The sequence below is a fragment of the Lissotriton helveticus genome, chromosome 1_1 (assembly GCF_964261635.1).
Source record: "Lissotriton helveticus chromosome 1_1, aLisHel1.1, whole genome shotgun sequence".
NCBI lineage: Eukaryota > Metazoa > Chordata > Amphibia > Caudata > Salamandridae > Lissotriton > Lissotriton helveticus.
The window spans coordinates 1,057,987,121-1,058,001,001 of NC_136057.1; the positions used below are offsets into that span (position 1 = coordinate 1,057,987,121).

At 42.9% G+C, this 13,881-nt stretch overlaps 1 protein-coding gene across 1 annotated transcript in view; it reads left to right on the forward strand.

The window, feature by feature from the left end:
* LOC144820832 (uncharacterized) overlaps positions 1-13,881 on the forward strand; it is a 933,795-nt gene that overhangs the window by 555,434 nt on the left and 364,480 nt on the right. The window contains exon 17 of the mRNA XM_078677961.1: positions 3,538-3,630. Coding sequence (XP_078534087.1) covers positions 3,538-3,630 — 93 coding nt within the window. The remainder of the gene's footprint in view (positions 1-3,537; positions 3,631-13,881) is intronic.

The window sequence follows — 13,881 nt, forward strand, 5'->3', positions numbered from 1 at the left end:
AATCTAGCTTACTCATCCATACGATTACATCTGGCTGCCCTTGCCGCCTACCTGCAAAACAGACATTTGTCTTTGTTCGGAGTAACTGCGATTCCAGTGTGGAATCTAAACATTGTACTTACTAGGCTCATGGGTCCTCCATTTGAACCTTTACACAAATGCGAACTGCAGTTCCTTACATGGAAAGTAGCTTTCCTTGTCGCAATCACCTCTCAGAAGAATAAGTGAGATCCAGGCTTTAACCATACAAGAACCATTCTTACAAATACATCGTAACAACGTGGTTCTTCGAACCAATCCAAAATTCCTTCCCAAAGTAATCTTTGCTTTTTATCTTAATCACTGTAGAGTTACCAGTTTTCTTTCAAAACACAGATTCCGTAGCAGAGAGAGCTCTCCACACACTAGTCGTAAAAAGAGCTCTACTTCATTACATTGACAGGACTAAACCTTTTAGAAAGACAAACCAACTGTTTGTAGCCTTCTCTCCACCGCATAAAGGAAACTCCATTTTTAAAGCAGGAATTGCCAGGTGGATTGTGAAATGCATTCAAATATGCTATCAAAAAGCAAAACTCATATTAACAATTCCCCCTAGAGCACACTCAACACGTAAACTAGAGGCATCCATCGCATTCTTAGGGAACATTACCTTAGAAGACATTTGTAAGGCAGCTACATGGCCTACTACACACACCTTCACCAAACACTATTGTGTAGATGTGCAGGCAGAGCAACAGGCTTTTGTAGGCCAAGCTGTTCTTAAGACACTTTTCAGAACCACTGAAACCGATACAGGTGACCACCTCTAAGGGAGACACAGCTGTACAGTCTATGCAAAAGTATGAATTCTGCAGTTGATATGCCTCGAATGGAAAATGCTACTTACCAGTAAGCATCTGTTCTTGGCAAGTAGAGCTGCAGAATATCATACGCCTCCCCGGGACCTGTTTCTGTTCTAGTGTTATCTTACTTAGATACTTTCACATGGACATCTTTTCTGTTTCTTACAAACTCCATCATTTCCCATCATGGCGAAAAACAATCTTAGGATGGAGTCGATGCCCATGCGCACTGTCGTCCAAGGGAGTAGTCACCTATCTCGTGACTACAAAGACTTCTTCCAAGCCAACAACAAGGTGCAGGCATCCGAGCCCAACACCAGATGGTGATCTATGCAAAAGTATGATATTGTGCAGCTCTACATGCCAAGAACAGATGCATACTGGTAAGTAGCATTTTCCTTTCCTGCTATACTTTTTCTTTGGGGAGGGGGGAAGTTTTATACATCTCAAACTATACCCGAAGGTATCAGAGCCCTTCACGAGCACTAGTTATGTTACAGAAGGACACATTCATTTTTGTTTTGATTAAAGAGATTTGCCCAGAATCATAGAATGTTGAGCGTCCCTGTCGAGAGTCGAACCCCGTTCCCCAGCTCCAAGGTCGACTGCCCTAGCCGTTGGCCACATTCTTTCCCCATCTCTGCTTGATGAGTCTAAAGAAATATTTCAGGAACCAAGGAAATTCACCTATTATCATGTCATGCAAAGAACAAACCTGCCTCTGTGGCATACTGTTTGTCAGAGGCAGATTATTTGATTGTTACTACAGTAAGACAGTTATTGTTTTTCCCACCTGCTTATTGCAGGACTGCTGCTGGATATTGCGTTCTTTTTCACTATTACATGGTTTGTACCATTACGTTTACCAATGCCATGCAACTTGTGCATCTTGCAATTTGAAATGGTGCCACTGTTAGCATATTTTCTAGAAGAGTATTGTAAATGGACTGAGAGGGTAGTCTAAGAGTTTCAGACAATATACTGCACGTAAGGGAAGAGGTGGATTTGGAAACTTCGCCTTCAAAATAAATAGACAGTTGCAACTTCTGCACCACAGTCTGAAAAAACTGAGATACTCCAAAGCAAATGGCTACTGTTTGGGTCAGATAAATGTGTGCTGGAAACCGTAATTTTTGGTTTGTGCAATCAATCCAACACAAATGTTACTGCTAAAATGAGTGAAAATGAAACACAAATGCTTGTCATTACTACTAGAGGAATTAGTACACTCGAACAATGAAGCTGTTTACAAGGCTGAGGTAGGCTAGTGACCCACATGCTTTCATATTCTATAGGATGATGGCACTTTTAGATCTACAACCCCTCAGTGGATGTCTTTGAACTCAGAGGTCCAAAATGTTTGCAGCTGAAAAAGTAATCCTCTGATGCATAACATGTAATGACTACTATTAATTTCACATTGCAAAGCATGTGCACATATATAACATCTCTGTTTCATAGTAGGTTAACACCTTTATCAATTCATTTGTTACATAATCACGTCAGAACAACTTTCACAAAACAAAAGTGCCAGGAAAAGACTTTTTCTGAATCCATCACCGACACAAAATCCACGATTATCTGTACCCCAGGAAAGAAAATAGTCCTTACTGATGAAAATTACCCTTTATCAGACATCATGGCCTCTGTATGTGCAGGAAGTAATGTCTTTCTTGGGATTTATGGCATGCATTATCTTGTACCAATCAAAATGTAGGTACGTGTGTAATAGTTATAGAAGCACCAGGATAGGAGCAATGCAGTCAGTGTAGTCCCTGCATTGAATGTATGTATTGGTATATGTTAAGTGCGCACCTAGCACCTAGCTGGAGAGCAGCAGATTGTTGCATAGTGGGTATGACCCCTGGGAACAGAAAATCATTGGTGGAAGGTCCAGGGTAGACTATCGGGTCAGGGGTAGGGCTATTTGAAGATGGTGTCCTCTTGTATGAATTATAAAAGTGATATGTGCAAGCTGATAACTCAAAATAACCACATTGACCTCAATAATTTGATTGTAGAGTCCACTACTTACTTTGCGTTACAAAACAGTATTTATTTTACACGCAGACTAAACACACTAAAAAACCACAGTCATTTCTCAAGGCTATGCCCTAGCGTGGAAGGTGACTGCGCCCACCCTGCCACCCCCCTTAAGGATTCGTTCTCCTCTCCCTCTTTCACTTCTGTGCTAAACACTGCGTCTATGGTGGATTTTGGGAGGTGACCTCTGGTACAGCCTGGACTAGTGGTGTACATCAAATTTCAGCTTCCTTGGCAATAAACTACAAGTATCAAAATGTCCTGCAGTCCTGCTTCTGTCTTAACCAAGCACCGCTTTCAGAAGTGTCCAGGTGAGGCTCCATGCGTGCTCCAACAACGAGCAGCTCATCCTTCTGGGGTTGGTGCACAATGTAGGGTATTCGTGCCATTGACACAAAAGTCACTTAGAGCCTGGTGGTAAGGGCTGATGGTAGTATCGGCAGAAACTACGTGTTCACACCTATTGCTGTTTGCTCTCCTTTAAGTTAAACATCCCAAATGCAATAAAATTGATTCACACCCTGTTACAAATTCTTTGTGGCAATCTTTTGTTTATTAACCTGACATAGAATCATGTCTTGAATGAAAACTAACATTCCTCTGCGCAACATCTGACCAATTATTAATTTTGCAAGCTTTACTATTTTAGGAACCTGTTGCTTTGGATGCCACAGCAGTCCATGCCTCTGAGGAGCAGATGGAGTGTTTAGAACAACAGAAGAAGACGTTCATTGAACAAGCTGTGAGTGGAAAGTAGTTGATTAAGGGGTTGTGGCCTGTTGATGCCGGAAATAAAAGCAGATTAGTTGAGTGAATTGAGTGAGTGGAATATTCCTGATAGATGGCTGGTAGAAGGTTCATTGAGGGGGGTAGGGAGTTTCTCTTTTTCACTTTGATCGCACAGATGGACAGAGAGAGTAACACCGCTAGCCATAAATGGTGTGTGCTGGGAGAATGATAAATGGTCAGAACAGCTAAGGAGGATTACACTGGTGGATAATTGAGATTCCAAGAAAAGTGGCAGTTAACCTTCCCCATACATCTAAATGATTTACCCCCAACATAACTGGCCATTGTACTGGTTATTACTGCCCTACTGTAAAATGTTTGTTTTTGATTAATTATAACCATTACAAAAATACATTCTAGTAAAATATTTTGGTAGATTGGCTTTTCGGTTGATGGTCTATTAAAAGATTTTTATACGTCGATACACGCATAAGTAACTTAAAAAGTACACAGTGTCCAAAGTTCGTTTTGCTGGGAGCCTTTGAGGAATTATACGCTGATTGCAGTTCCAATCGTCTTTTGCTTGGATGCTGCTAGAAGCAAGAATTTAACAGGCTTCCCATTTAGTTGTGGGTCCATTGGGTTGAAGCATGCGAGTACTGCTTGTCTCCGGGTACATATGCCTCGTTCATTAAAGTGAGTTTTTAGCAGGCCAACCCTTTCCTCATTTAGCTTGATGCAAGAGCATATTATATGTTCAATGTCCTCCTTTCCAACTCCGCATAGCCGTCATGAGTTCCCATAGTTCTTTCTCAGCCATGGTGGGAGATGGGGTATGGCTGGCAGGATTCCCAACCAATGTTTTAGAAAGGCTTCTTTAAACTTCCTAGAGTACCCCTCTTCAAAGTATGCCTGTGACCCAAATGATTTGTAGCTGCACAGTCATCCATGCATAGCTCCTGTGTGCAAAAGCGGCTTTATCTTCTATGAGAGAAAGTTTCTTAATAACCTTGTTTACAACGTGCTTAAAGTGCAAGTGCGCTGTTGGGATTTCCCATAGATAGTGCCATTATGGTGAGTGATTCCTCCAAGTAGGCTTTAGCTGGCGAGGTAGCTGTGCTGCACAGTTCCTGCCAGAGCTGGTGATGCAATGTATTCCTGGCGGAGTTCTTAATTTTGTGCCAGCACTTGATGTATGAGCCCCGCCTTGCGTGGGAGGAGTTGCTTCGTTAGGCCAAGCTCTAGCTGAATCTGTGCAGTTGACATATAAGGCTAGAAGCTTAGAATTACTCTGTATGCTTTTGCCAAGGTCGTATCCAGCAATGAGGCATCTCTGCCTCTCAGAACCTCACTGCCAAATGTAACTGATGATGGAATTTTTGCTTGCCCATCACGGAGAAGTGGGGCGAATGTTGGTCCTGTCAGTTTTGTTTTGTCTTAGCCTTGTTGCGATCTCCATTCCTTTCCTCTTGATGGCATTGAGCTGATTCACAAATTGGCCCCCCTTGTCAATCATAACACCTAGATACTTATACACATCGCAGTTGGTAATTGCAGTTTTCCCTAGTAACTAAGAGTGGGACCGTTTTTTTCCATTTAATGTCAAGTACTGCCCTCCTGGAACCTATAGCATGCGGATATACACGTACCCAGTTACCATTCTAATTATCTTGTCAAGTAAAAAAAACTCATCTCAAGCTTACATTTTATAATCATATTTTATGCAACCAACCAACTTCCGGTAGAAAATCAAAACATACGCCTGCACGAGCAGCTGTGCTACAGATTTCCAGGATTGACTAATGTGACACTTGCCGACATTACGGGGGACCGTTAACACCTTACATGTATCCTTTCATACTAGTCAATTTGTATTCTTCCCACCATTATGGTAGAAAGTGGTATTCTTCTCAAATCTTAGCATGTTAGAATGGATATTGTCAGTATTCATCTTGCAGTGAATTAAGTTATTCTGCTTGAAACGCATTCATCTGATAAAGGCGCATTCCTCTTTACATGTTAAGGGGCGTCTCTTGAGACCTACCTACTTTTCAGGTCTCGGCTAGTGTAAGCTGCGCACATCCGCAGTCTCGCTGGCGAGATTTTATGTTTTGGAGTACCTTTCACAAGCTGGTTTTAAGCCCCGCCCCTCTTTTCCATTGGCTGGCATCACCGTTCATGCTAAACGGTGGCCAGCCATTGGAAAAGAGCTTTCAGTGACGTACTGTTTTCTCTTTTAGAGCCGTCCCACTTGGACTGGCTGCCCCAACTTACTGCTGGCGTAAAAGGTTTCTTATCTTCTTTATGGGTCCAAACAGATGGCCCCATAAAGAAGATAATAAACCTTTTACGCCAGCAGGAAGTCCGGCCGAGCCTGTCCAGGTGGGACAGCTCTAAAAGAGAAATGTGTACGTCGTCGCGATTATACCAAAATGAAAGAAATAGATGTTTTTTCTATTTCTTTATTTTTGGTATAATCGCGGCACCCGCGCTTTATTTATAACATTTTAAAAGTAAAGCACGGCTGCCGCGATTATACCAAAAGTAAAGAAATAGAAAAAACTTCTATTTCTTTCATTTTAGTATAATCGCGGACTATCCCAGCGAACCCAACCTAACACTGTGACCGCCTGCACCCTCTGATCTCCGACAGACCTCCCACCGCTACTGTGAGCTGTTTTTTTCCATGTTAGCGAGAGGGTCTGCAGAGGCGACCATTGGGGCTCCAAGATGGGACGTGGGAGAGACGGAAGAAACGTCAAGATGACCCTCCAGTAAGAAATGGCAGGCCCCTCCGGTTTGGGGTTTGGGAAGCACTTTCACAGCAACCAGGCACTCTAAGCGCTGTGGCAGAGGTAACAGGGGCTGGGTGTTTAAAAATTACTCTGTGACGCAGCATACTAGTACCAGGGGGCACGTGAGAGTGGGTAACTCTCTGTAGTGCCCTCGGGTGTAAACTTCTGTGAGGGCGCTCTGGCTCCGAAGACGAGCGCCGGCGCCGGAAGTGTCTGGGTGCGTAGGGTTCAATGTGTTGCAGCTGGCACGCACTTTACAGCGCCAAACCTGCGCGTGTGGTGCAGTGCGTGAATGCACAGCTCCAGCTGGTCTTCTAGGAGCATGACGGCCTGCAGCGCACTCGGACCGGTGGTGGCGGTGAGAAATGGAAGTGCTATAATCATTGCACTCCCACCTTGCAGGTTTACACCGTGTGAGATGCAAAGATGATTGAAATGCATGGACCAAGGGCAAGGGGCATGCAGTGGCTTTGGGTCACTATGCGTCGACAGTTCAGCAAGGATCTGTTTGCAGCGTGCTCAGTCTTGTGATGGCGGCGCTATAAAAGGGCAGCGCTAACTCCTAGGCTTGAAGTGTGGGAGATGTAAAGATGCTAGAAGTGCATCTACCTCCGTCCTCGGAAGGGTGTAGTGGACTGGTGTCAGTGCAAGAGAAAAAGCTCTTCTCAGCCAGGATTCATTACAATCAGCGAGAGGCTACATGCACTTCTCAGCGGGCATTCATTACTATCAGTGGGAGGGTACCAGCACTTTTCAGCAGAGATTTATTACTGTCACTGGAAGTTTACAAGCACTTCTCAGCAGTGGGAGGATACCAACACTTCTCATCCAGGATTCATTCCTACCAGTGGGAGGCTACAAGCACTTCTCCTCAGAGATTCATTACTATCACAGAAGTTTACAATCACTTCTCAGAAGTGGGAGGATACCAGCCTAGATTATTGCTACCAATGGGAGGCTACATGCACTTCTCAGCAGAGATGCATTTCTATCAGTGGAAGGCTTCAGGCACTTCTCAGCAGAGAATCATTACTGTCATTGAATTTTACCAGCACTTTTCAGCAGTGGGAGGATGCGAGCACTTCTCAGACACAATTCATTGCTACCAGTGGGAGGGGACCAGAACGTCTCAGCAGCTATGTGATACTATCAGTGGGAGGATTCCAGCAGTTCTCAGCACTCAAAAGACGATTGAAGGAATGCTTGCACTAAGCCAACCTACTGGCAATTGGTCTGGGTAACCTTCCGACCCATCCTTTTTAGCCCACAGTTTTATTAAGTTAAAGCCATTTGCTTTGCTATACAATACCATTAGCAAAGCAAATGGCTTTAACTTAATCAAAGGCGAGACCTATTGCATTTTCAATGCTTGTTCTAAACTTCTGCCCTGTGATTGAACAGCACTACGCCAGCTGCACCCTAAACCCAGTATCTCCTGCTTCCCCCATACAAACACATGGGAACAATCTGCATTGTCTAAATAGATTCAACATCTGCCATGCAACACAAATGGGACTGACTAGGTCATTAGTAATTATGTGACTTCACTACCTACAAAATGTAATAAAAGTACTAAAAATATGGCAAGAAATCCTCAAACTCTCCTTTAAACTACGTAGAAAACGTGATCAGGTTTTTTAGGGCAAGGGCCTGGGCTATGTAGAGAAGCTGGCTCAACTCATTGCACACTTTCTCAAATACTCTCGTCAAGCCATACTTTGAGCCTGCTTCACTTATTAAAATGCAATTAACATGGTACCCCCATGTTAACTACATTTAAATAAGGTCCTTCAGGTTGTAATACCTTACCTCTACACCAGGCTGCATTTATGTGACAGCATTAATCAATCCTACCCATTTTTTGTTTATGCTACCATAAGAATAGACTAATACCGTTAAGAGCACATACCTAACACATATTCCTGTACTAGGAGCATGGATAATATTCCTATTTGGGTTTAGAGATATAAATGAAAAATCACCCCATATTTAAATAAAGGATTTCTCATTGTCGTTTAATTTGAAATGTATTTTCTCCTTTGATAGTTACCGATAGTATCAGTGTTACCATAATTGCTACTTCAGTATACAATGTGAACTGAATATCCATTTTCTCAGTTTTAGGATCGTTGTCATAACAGTGATGGGAACGAATATTGATTTTACCACGTTGCATTGTGGTTAAAAGTAATAACTATTAGTTAAAGTTGAATGTCCAGCACTAATGCTATATGCATTATTTGCACCAGTAAGACATGCACAGCACGTGCCACAACCCAATCAGTTCAGGAATAAAATCTATGCTTGCGCAAACATGCCTTTGTGATTTAGATAACTATATTCAAACTCATACGACTGCTCAGACTTCAGCACTTGTCCCTCCTTCCCTAGGCCTCTGGACCCACTCCTCTTACTTCTTAGGCTGCAATCAGTTTCCCACTGGGTGTGTGAGACAGTGCTTTCAAGTGGTATATGTTGGCACAGTTGGAGCTGTACAAATAATCAGCAGAATTAAATAAAGGTGTCCTCTACTAAATACATGAATGAAACGGAACATGATATTTATTACAAGTATATCAGTTCTGTAATTCCTTTCATAGTCCCTATCATGTCTCTCTCACTCCCTCTGCTTCTGGTGGTTTGCAGTAGTTTGTGAGGCTCTGATTTTTGGATTATTTTACAAATTTGTGCCATTTGTATATTGTGACATAATGCAGGATTTGTAAACAAAGGTGTAAACAAGAACTTAAAATGTTTGGAAAAATATAAGGATCCTTTCTTTTGCAACTACATTTATAGCTAATGTTCATTGTGTTGCAACTCTGAGAAGAAGATCTGGACTGCAACATATTGTCATGGCTTCTTTTTATGTAATTTGCCAATATCAGACTTGCATGATTGATGAGAATTGTCTACGTCTGTAGGGTTTATTGTTTCAGGTGCATCTCACATGGGAAGTACACATCCCAGAGGAAGAGAGACAATGTTTGGACAGACCTCAGTTGTGTTGAAAAAGGCCAGCATATGAAGATGGCTTCTAAGAAAATTTTGGGGATATTAAAATTTCTTTTCAACTAGCAGTGCAGTTGCCCTCACGAATATGAAAACTAACCTACTGCAAAATCATTATTTCAGGGGGCTGTTCATTTGGATGCTCACACAGTTAATTTGCCTCAAGAACAGCCAAATCTTCAGATGTACATCAGAAATTATTTATAGAGGAAACAGTGAGACAAGGGTGATAGGAAGATGTAGAACGTTCAAGACACAAAAGCTGGGGAATGCAAGCTCCATTGACTCTTCATGGTTAACACTTTGGGTCCAGACGTGTGCTGACTAGGTGCAATATTTTTGTTCTACTTAAAACTAGGCAAAGTGGAATAGAATATCCTTTTGAGTACTCTGTTGCATGATTGAGGTGTTGAACTTTTAACCCACAATTTAGGGCATTTAGAATGAACTTTTTAAATGTATTTTATTGCATGTTTCTTTTATAAACCAAACTTTCTAGCGTTATGTGTACATTATTAGCAATACATTACAATGATATCTTTGCTGGTGTTAATTGCCGTCCATGAACTACAACTAGAGAAAATTAAGTAGGATAAAAAGCAAAAGAAATACATTGGAGACACCCATTGTGTGCAGGTTCAATAAACTCATTTATTTGGAAATGGGTCATCACTGTCCAATCATATTCTGACACTGATTATGAAGTTGTAGGCACAGTAGCTGCCTGCTTAAGCAAGTAGACTATTCTGGGTGCTACAAGTTTTAGGGATTATAAGTGTTTTTTTGGGGGTGGGGGGTATAGATGTCTGTGAAAAGGTAAGGTGCTGGACAGAAAGGTCAAGAAGAGTTGAAAAGAAAAGGACAACAATCCGAGTCAGACATAGTAGGCTTACGTGACCAAAGATCTATATTCTCAGTTAGTGTGTGCTAAGTTCTTATAAGTGATAAGACCCCGAGCTCAGGAATGCTTATAATTGTGTTGTAGCTAGTGTTTTCTGGTTTTTGTTTCCACTTGTGCAGTTCTCTATTCCATTGTTCCCCTGTAAGGAAATACCTCTTTTTGTATGTTTTTAGACTGATGATGATGGTTTTTTAACTCTGAATGTACAGTGAGGTCTGCTAACCAGACCTTTGCGCTTATGCTCTGACCCTTAAATATGTATGCTTGATTGGCTTATACCTAATTTGAATAAGCTAACTTACTTCTAAGTCCTTAGTATATGATACCAGGGGAACCCAGGGCCTGTAAATTAAAGTGTCCCCTTAGGGACTGTCACTCTTAATGTGCCACCCAGAATTGGACAAAGTAAAACGTGACTCCCAGCCTGCCATTGCAGACTGGAAGTTCATTTTAAAACTGCTAACTCGACTTTGCTATTTTAATCCATGCCAAAGTCCATTTTTAATGTTGGTAAGTCACCCCTACAGCAGTCCAGTTGAGTCCTAATGCACAAGGTGCAGCATATTAAAAAGTAGAACAAGTGTTTAACATGTTTTAGCAGTAAAAACCCCTCAATTGTCTGTTATTTACTGTGGTAGAGATTGGTAGCCCCATTGGTAAGTACAGAGTACACACTGACAAAGCAAGGCTGCTCACTTCTAAATCTGACTACCAAAGTTGGTAGTTAAAACAACTCGTTCCATTAGGCCCATCTTGATGCACAGTCAAAATTAATGTAACTTGTTGCCACATGCATTTTTAGAAAGTTGCCTCTCTGTCGCCCAGTTTTCCAGTTGCCATTTGTTAAAGCTGGGAGTGAGCTAGCCTTCTGTCCGCCTGGGAAGATGTCCATGGCTCCCAGGACATGTAACAATAGAGGGCTGCCTCTGAGGGGGTATTACCCCCTCCTGGCAGGAACCCATACGGAGTGTTGGCTTAAAAGGTGAGCTTCAAAGGAGAAGCCACCTTTGAAGGGCAAATGGTAACCATGCTAAAGAGGGTCTGCTCTTTTGGGACGGGAGGGGGAAACACTGGCCAAACTGTTTTTCCGTGGGTGGGTGTGTAGACCCCAGGTAGCCAGGCCTCTAGGGTGGGCTACTAAACCCTACACACCAAGAGAGGGTCCAGGCACCTTGGGATTGACAGAATATAGCTAGATTCCAAACTTCGTTGGAAGTTGTCATCAGGCAGGAAGAAACCTAGTTACCCATTGGCTAACGACCACAGCCTACACTGAGGGCATTTTCTAGACATAAAAAGAGGCACCTGTGGCACCCAGAACTCAGATCTCAGCTGGACTTGAAAAGAGGACTGAAGAAAGACTGCCCTGGGAATTGGCAAAGAAGAGGCTGCATTGAAGTTGGACTCCTCCTGCTGTTCCTTGGAATAGTGAAGGAAAGGGCTGTGCCTGCTGTTTCCTGCTCATGGAGAAGCTGTCCTCCAAGCCCTACCAGAAGCCGGAAACTCCAATAATCAATTGGCTGACTTTATGTTCGCAAAGCAGGACCACAAAAGCTAAAGAAGCCTGCCAGGGCGAGCTGGTAGTCCAGATCCCCGGATTGTCACTTCTCGTTGCAGTGCAGCACAGGAGACCAAGACCCAGCTCTCAAAGTTTGCACCGAGCCTCTGGACCTACGAGAGGGTTGGTGCAGCATGGTCTCCCAGAAGGAGAGTTCTTGCCAGAAGAAGAAAAGTGCTCAGTTTTTGTGCCCGGTGACCACTACTTCAATGGCGACTGAATTTTTGCTGGACCAAAAAGGATTGAGGGACTTTACCCCACCAGGTCTCGGGACCAAGAAGTGTCCACAGGAAGATGCCCGTTGACCACACAGCATTTTCAGCATCCTTTATCCCTTGCTTCAGGACCACTCCATAGAAGTCAGGGGCAAGGGACCAGTGATACTGGAATTGAATTGAAGACTGCTCTTCTTGTTGAGGTAACAGTTGTTTTCGACCTTCCTGGTCCCCTTGACTGGCTCCCTGCTAGGGCTGGTCACCCAAAGTAAACATAAGTAACCACCTTGCACTTTGATAAATGTTTTCTTGAAAATGTTTCTAAGTGTGACATTCTTTGAATTTGCCTTTGCTTGTTCACTGTTAAGTGAAATATTTTATTTATTGGTCATTGTACAATCTCTGTATCTGGAACCCTCTGGTGGATCTTTTTCGCTTTGGTGTCCATAAATTCATAAAATCTATATTTATAAATTGATGTCCGATTCTTTTTTTGAGTTGCTTTCTTTTTCTGTTGTTTGGTGCTGCTTAAATGCTTTACACTTGTTTCGATGTTGAAGCCTGACTGCTCGAAGCCACAGCTACCCAGGGTTGAGCTAAGGTTTGACAAACAAAATCTGACCTGCCCTAGTAGGGTTGGTATTGTAATACATGGCGAGGTCTCACAACCACACCATATAATACACCCCATTTCCTCACATTCCCAATGGTCGGGACCTTAGCTTTTAATTTCTGAGCTAATAGTTATCTAGTTAATATAAGTGCTAATTCTTTAAATCTGGTCTCAAATTTGTGCTTTTGGTACAGTGTATAAAACCCAGTAAGCAGGTTTTCGAAGGTGCTTCCAAGCCTTTATTAGTTGTTCTAAGAAATTGGGTTATTACTTGTGAAGCATGGGAGACCTTCACAAGTAATAAGCCCACAGTTGTCTTTTTGCTGGCAACCAAGTACCCCATTTTAGCACTTGATGCTCTCTGGGTACCGAGCATAGCAGTCCACGATCTAATCTGCAGTTAAATACCCTAGCTCGCTGGCACACAACTACAACACTCAGCAAATCATTCTTCTGTCGGTGCTTTTTCATTGAAAATATATTATATTCACACTCCGCTAAATACTATGTATTAAATTCCAAATATGTATAATCAGGTAAATGTAAAATGTAAATTGATACTTGTATAGCGCACTACTCACCCGCAAGGGTCTCAAGGCGCTTGTACGAATACCGCTGTGGAACCCATCCTGGCTTTCCTTGTGAGGTGTCCACTCCTGGGCACCCCCAAGGTGGAGGCCAGGCATCCTTAGCGTTGTGGTGGCCGTTGTGGAGATTAAGCAAGCTATTGCCCAGAGTTGCAGAGTGGGACTCCATGATTGGAATAGGCACCGAGGCGAGAATTATCAGGTCTGTGGAATTTTGAGCCCAAGGCCCGCCGAGGCGGGGAATTAACCCTGGTCCCGGGCTAGACCTCTGCATCAGGGTCTGCCGCTCTAACCATTGAGCCACACTAGATGGAATACCATTGGTTACACCCTCATACCACGTTACACCGCTTGTGGATCCTGACCCCTATATCCGCAATGCCCCCCCACCTATACCTGATGCAGTATCACTATACAAAAGGGTTTCATTCTCCGAGAGGCAGGTGTACTGGATTTGTCAGGGGGTCACCACATCAATATAAGCAGAGAACATGTTATAATTCACCATTAAAACAGCATTGAAATCAACTAGGATAGTACAACTAGGGAATACAGGTTATAACCCACCATTGTAGTCAGTCGG